Genomic DNA, 6,000 nt, shown 5'->3' on the forward strand with positions numbered 1-6,000 from the left:
TATCGTAAATTTACATTTGTCACAACGCTAATGTGCTCTGGTTTAATATCTACCAGTAATAATGTACTACCAGTACTGTTTCAATTTCGAACTTAAAACACTGCAAACACATTTTCTGTTCTACTGATAAATCAAGTCTCCACAAACTTCAAACAACGTACAGTAATTTTCCAGAAGTCAATATATGATAATACAGCAGTAACTTAATCTGTTTCTGTTACTAAGGATAAGCGAGCAGTTTCTATTTGATAGAATCTTCCCCTTGGTATAAGATAATGTTTCATCAATGCTGTAAATCGATAGGTTTCTACATTATGATTTGATACTTCTGTGGTGTAATTCGATATTTCTATACAATAATTTACATACTTTACCATAATATATTACACTTATTACTTTAGAGTGATTTGATATGTTACTATGTAATACAACAATGACAATCACTAGGAGGGCTGAAGGCCATAACAATTCATTTCATTGAATCTTAAATGAAGCATGCAATATAGCATCATAAATGCAGGGCTAGGACAAAAACATAAGCCTGTCTTCACTCAATAAAACTGTGAACAAAGGTACAGACATAAATCTCCTCAGACCCTGTTTTTATGCCTAACATTTTCTATTTCAGCATTATGCGTACATTCAAAACTGGTGAGGGTAAAAGAAGTGAAATCTGGTCTGTGTTTAAGGACTCTTATTGCTTGTTTTCATAGGAAAAACTGTCTAAGGGACCACCAAAACGTGGTCAGATTGACCAGATGGTCCTCATGTAGAGGTGGTCACTTGTACAGGTATGACTGTACATTTTAAAGGGGCCTGCATGGGGGTTCCTGAGAACACTTTACGCTAAATTTGGAAAGCCGGCTACGTATTACGCTGAATTTGCTCCTCATTACGTTTCACGATATATTCTGGGTAGTTACAACGCATTACATAGAATCAAAACAGCATTACGCTCTACACAAAACGCGCTAATTACGCTCTACGTTGAATTAGAGTTCTACGTAGAATTAAAACGGCTGATAATGCTTTACGGAAAAGGGCATGCAGGCCCCTATAAAGCCATGAAGCAACAAATCAAATTGTTATGGCCTTTGATGAGATGTCTCAACATGGTTGACATTACGTGAGTTTTCTACAAAGCGTCAGACAGCGAGCTGTGGCTGACGATCCACCGCGGGCGCGCCACCGGGTCACGCCCCATCCGCACATCCTGGATAATCCTCTCCACATCCTTGGGGCGGCGAATCTCCTGGGAAGAACAAAAAGGTATCTTGCAAGGCACCTCCAATTTGATATTATGGTTATCACAGGCAATAGAAGTTTATTTTGCAAATCCATGCCCGAAGGCTAATTGCAACTTACAGTGTATACAACATACATCAAGAGAAACAATTGACTATTCTATTCAAAACAAAATCTAAACTTTGGGTTATCAGAGTTCTGAACAAATTTTAAGGATATTGGCATTTAGATATTGGCCTAGAATATATGCAAGATCTCTAAACAAGCTTTTTGAAGTTTGATCCCAGTTGCACAGCTTTCAAGATATATCTTCAGTACCATGGACAGAGACAAGTACACAGCCACCCTCTGTATGTACTTGAAACAGACTGATTTTCATTTTTTTGAAACTTTAGAAAGTGTGAAGAATGGAATAAGCAGTGTTTGAACATCCAAAAGTTCAAAGTACATTCTACAATGGTTCTGCTCCCAACATACCGGTACTCAATTCCCAAAATAATCAATGCTGTAAAGGGTTAAATTGAGATGAGTGGCATGCAGAGCATTCTGTAGGCCTGCAGTAGTTAGAATGATACTAGCCTACCCTATCTTACCCCCCTTCCCAACTTGTTTACTCACATAGTGTATCCCGTCCATGATGACATCAGGAGGAGTGTTGTCACACGGCTCTCCACAGGTTTCTCCCCATAACGTGATGAGCCCATCTGACGTCGTCTGGCCTGCTTTGATACCTGTCACAACATAGAATTTACTGTTTTCAGGGCAAAACATTTTGTTCCAAGTTACTTCCAACACAAAAGAGACATGTTCTCACCTAGAGATCTCAACATCACACTTCAGAGAAGCCCCATGCCAAGTCTTACTGGGTCAGTCTACTGAGGAAGACCAGAGTAACTGGTTGAAAGCTGTGAGAGCATTTACCTTTACCTTTAAACAACCAATGTAACAACCAATACAGATGAACTTTCATGACTTTACTGAACTTATTTCTTAATGAATTGATCAAGGTAATCCAGGGCATCCAGGTAATAAAATGGATTTAGAAACCGGTCAGGCATTTCAGGTATCCACAACTTTTTTTTGCTATCATATGCCGCCAATTTAAAGCATCTATTTCCTCATTTTGCTCGGCTGCTTTATACGGTATGGTCCAAAACTTTTTTTCTTGGAAATGTGCGAAAATTCATGCGCGCATAGATGTCATCCATACAATCAAATCAACTTGGCCTGAGATGAATTGCAATATTGCATCAGCTAAACACTTGACTGACCTAGCATCCTCTGCACAGCTCTCCGTACTGCATGGATTTTCTTGTGTTTCTGTCCACATTCTGTCTTTGTACATATCTGCATCAGGTGCCTGCAATTCACAGTCATTGAATTCTTGTGAATTCTTGTGACTTAAATTTTGTGTATGATGAATTGCTTTCACTTTAAAAGCTTGCATAAATAGGCTACCAGGTGTTTTACAGGAATTAATATCTAGAATATCCAGTGAGGTATATTGCAGAATGGAATCAGCAGAACTATGCAATCAGAAATGGCAGGCCTCACCCCCTTACCCATACTGCTATGTGATCCAGTCCCAGCTTGCTGTTACAACACCTTTTGTAAGAAAATAAGCCAGGAGAAACTACTAGACTATATCTACTAGTACTAGCTAGGTTTCCATATAGCGCCCCCTTGCGTCTTTACTCATAAACTCACCTCCCAACATACGTCTTTCCTTCTGCAGTTTCATCTATAGCATTGGATATCGCCTGATCAAAGGGCTGCCAATCTATGTAGGACACAAAATTTCGTCTGTCAGAGTTACAGTTATACAATATCTTTCAGCAAAATAGGAGAAAACTTCTTAATGTCAATAGTCATCTTTAATGTTACCAATGGCTTGTCCAAGTAGATGTTAAGATGTTTTGTCTTTCATGATGAACATTGAAAAAAAAAAATATTTCATAGACTTAACTAACGTTGCCATATATGAGACCAGCAGTGAAATCAGCATAAATGTCAATTGTTAGTGATTTAATGTTAGTGATATCACAATTGTTAGTGATTTACTATGCCAGGAAAATGAAGTAGCAGAAAGCTGACATACGTTTTCTGAGTTCCTTTTTCTGTTTGAAGGCGGCTGGAAGGGCTGCAGTTCTTCCCTCTTTGGGACTGACGTCATTTTTCTGTATCAAAAAGTGATGATGATTAACACACATTGGTAGACAGTTACGATGCAGTACGTCATCTGAACTCAAGGTGGCGCTTTAGTCATGGGCTGTGGACTAAATGCGAATACACTGTTCGCCACAAATATCGATATCGTACACTTTACAAAATACTAGTAGTCTACTTTACAACTTAGTCATAGAAAACAAAGCAGAGCAATCCCAATCACAGACCTACATGCAATCTTATTATGACACATGGAATAGCTATAGCGCTAAAACAAGCACATGGACTTAAAATTCCTGAGCACTGAGATATTCATGTACAAAACAAATTCAAGTGACAGCTAGTAGTGGCTGTGCCCATTTAAACACACGTTTCGCAAATAACACACCTTTACAATGGAAACCGCATCCGCATTTCGTCCGTCTGACGTCATCAAGATCATCACCATGGTAACCATCATGACGCATAAGCAGACAGAAGCCGTCTGTGCCATGGCGCTCGTACCTACGGTTCTGCTGAATATACCGTGAATATGAGGTGTAAATTAAATGTGCTTTGTTATGTTTACCGAAGGAAAACATTGTTTTTGCTCAGTTTCTTCTTCTTCTCCTCCAAACAGTGACCTCAATGACCTGAACCAAAGTTGTGTCTGTTACCATGGTAACTAGTGTTGGGTTACGTCATGTTGCAATTTCTTAGCAGAAGGGATTTAGACTCCTGTCTGATCATATATATGAATGTGTTTGGGTAAGAATTAACAGAGCAGACCTATGCGAAGTTAAACATTATGCAGTTGCTTTGCAAATGTTACCTTTCAAGTTCATATATCATTAGCTTTCAGACATCAATACGTACTCAGAGATGGAGTATTTTGCGCGAGATTTTACATTTCGTACGTCTTTTTAACAATGTGCTTTCCCTAAGACGAAGAGTAAACAAATCCATCATTCGTACAAAAAAAAACGCACTAACAAAAACATGCTCTGACTGAGCCGTATTAGAACCCGGACACATGTTAAACTGTATGTAAATACCCGTAGAAAAAAGACAGATTTTCTTTGTAACCTTCAAAGTTTCGTGTGACCTAAACACGGTTCCCCGCTTCAGGACACAAGTGGTCTCAATATATCAAAGCCCGCCGGTTAGTGTGGGTTATATTTAGCGCAGTGCACTTCACCTCAATGTCACCTTACTATAACGGGCTACAGACATGTCTGGTTACACAAGGGATCGATTTTTAGCGTTGGCCGCATACTCAACGCCCTGAAGTACGGGAACTGAGTACTGCAGCTGAAGCAAAGGGAGTTAATTTGGGAAAAATTGTCCGCATGAAAATTTTTCGTAATTAGATACAACTAAAAGATTTCGTTCGGCCCACAAACCACGTGACCGCTCCCCCCGTGACCTTCGAACTTTCTCAGTTTGTTCTGTTTTTGGGGGAGACGGTTCATGTTTTCGGTCCGCTCCGCTTGAATTTCGAGTCATCGGTATGGAGAAGGAACCTCGGCGCCATCGTCAATCTAGGAGGTGTTCGGTATGTCGTCTGCCTGTGAAGGGACATCCGGGCCCGTGCGGTCCAGGGAAATGCCAGTACGAAAGAGGGAAGGGAGCGTCAGACTCGGACGTGTACTTTTCCCGCCTGAAGGACACGGTTCGACATCTGAGGAAGGAGAGCAAGGTGGACGAGATTGCGCGGCGGGTATGGTCCGAGAGCACATCGGATGAGTCAGAAGACGTCCTGACGCCCCGGCCCCGTTCTTTGCCGGTCAAGACAGCAGACCTGTCTCCGAGACGGGTGGACGGGAACCAGGCTCGACACGCGAGGGCTTACAGTGAGCCACCAGAAGTTCCACGCCTGAAGTCTGCGTTCACGAGCGGTCAGGAGTCGCCGGCGACATCAAAGCATCAAAGAAAGAATCGGACTCGGAGCAGTATACTGTGAGGGATCTACGGGCGTCGAAGAAGTTGGTGAGAGAAGTAGACCAAGTGCTGGAGGGTTTACTGGAGCCAACGTCTCGTGCAAGGGGCAAGATTGCTGAGAAACGAGGAAACCACCGCTCCAGCTCCACATCGTCATGTGGCAGTAACAGTAGCGCTAGCAGTGAGGAAGATCGGCCGCACAGAGCACGCTCGACTCGTTCGCGGCGTTCTAGGCAACGTAGACGGCACAGGAAGCGGAGCAACAGCAGAGACAAGCGGCATAGAAAGCGGAGCAACAGCAGAGGCAAGCGGCACAGAAAGCGGAGCGACAGTAGAGAAAAGCGGCACAGAAAGCGGAGCGACAGCAGAGAAAAGCGGCACAGAAAACGGAGCGACAGCAGAGAAAAGCGGCACAGAAAGCGGAGCGACAACAGAGAAACGCGACACAGAAAACGGAGCGACAACAGAGGAAGGTCGAGAGCTGCTTCATCGCGTAAACGGGGAGAAAGGAGTCGCAAGAATCGGTCCAGTTCGGACAGTTCGTCGTCCCAGTCGCGTTCAAGAGACAGGCGTCAAAAGAAAGGTAAGACAGGACGCACTCGTACCATAAATGATGCTAGCTCCGCTCGTGTTAAGATAGAATGGCCACAAGAAAGGGCTCATTTCCCT

General features: G+C 42.6%; 2 protein-coding genes across 2 annotated transcripts in view; one reads left to right on the top strand and one right to left on the bottom strand.

Moving 5' to 3' along the window:
• Positions 1 to 1,135: 1,135 nt before the first annotated feature.
• Positions 1,136 to 6,000, bottom strand: part of LOC109468387 — an 11,187-nt gene continuing 6,322 nt past the window's right edge. Inside the window, exons 2-7 of the mRNA XM_019766636.1 lie at positions 3,800 to 3,923; positions 3,344 to 3,422; positions 2,953 to 3,025; positions 2,517 to 2,605; positions 1,864 to 1,976; positions 1,136 to 1,252 (exon numbers count right to left, since the gene is read on the bottom strand). Of these exons, the coding sequence (XP_019622195.1) occupies positions 1,136 to 1,252; positions 1,864 to 1,976; positions 2,517 to 2,605; positions 2,953 to 3,025; positions 3,344 to 3,422; positions 3,800 to 3,904 (576 nt within the window). The 5' untranslated portion in view covers positions 3,905 to 3,923. The remainder of the gene's footprint in view (positions 1,253 to 1,863; positions 1,977 to 2,516; positions 2,606 to 2,952; positions 3,026 to 3,343; positions 3,423 to 3,799; positions 3,924 to 6,000) is intronic.
• LOC109468388 (pre-mRNA-splicing factor 38B-like) overlaps positions 4,901 to 6,000 on the top strand; it is a 4,170-nt gene continuing 3,070 nt past the window's right edge. Inside the window, exons 1-2 of the mRNA XM_019766638.1 lie at positions 4,901 to 5,243; positions 5,294 to 5,914. Coding sequence (XP_019622197.1) covers positions 4,901 to 5,243; positions 5,294 to 5,914 — 964 coding nt within the window. The remainder of the gene's footprint in view (positions 5,244 to 5,293; positions 5,915 to 6,000) is intronic.

The sequence above is a fragment of the Branchiostoma belcheri genome, unplaced genomic scaffold, assembly GCF_001625305.1.
Source record: "Branchiostoma belcheri isolate BF01 breed outbred unplaced genomic scaffold, Haploidv18h27 scaffold2, whole genome shotgun sequence".
Lineage (NCBI taxonomy): Eukaryota > Metazoa > Chordata > Leptocardii > Amphioxiformes > Branchiostomatidae > Branchiostoma > Branchiostoma belcheri.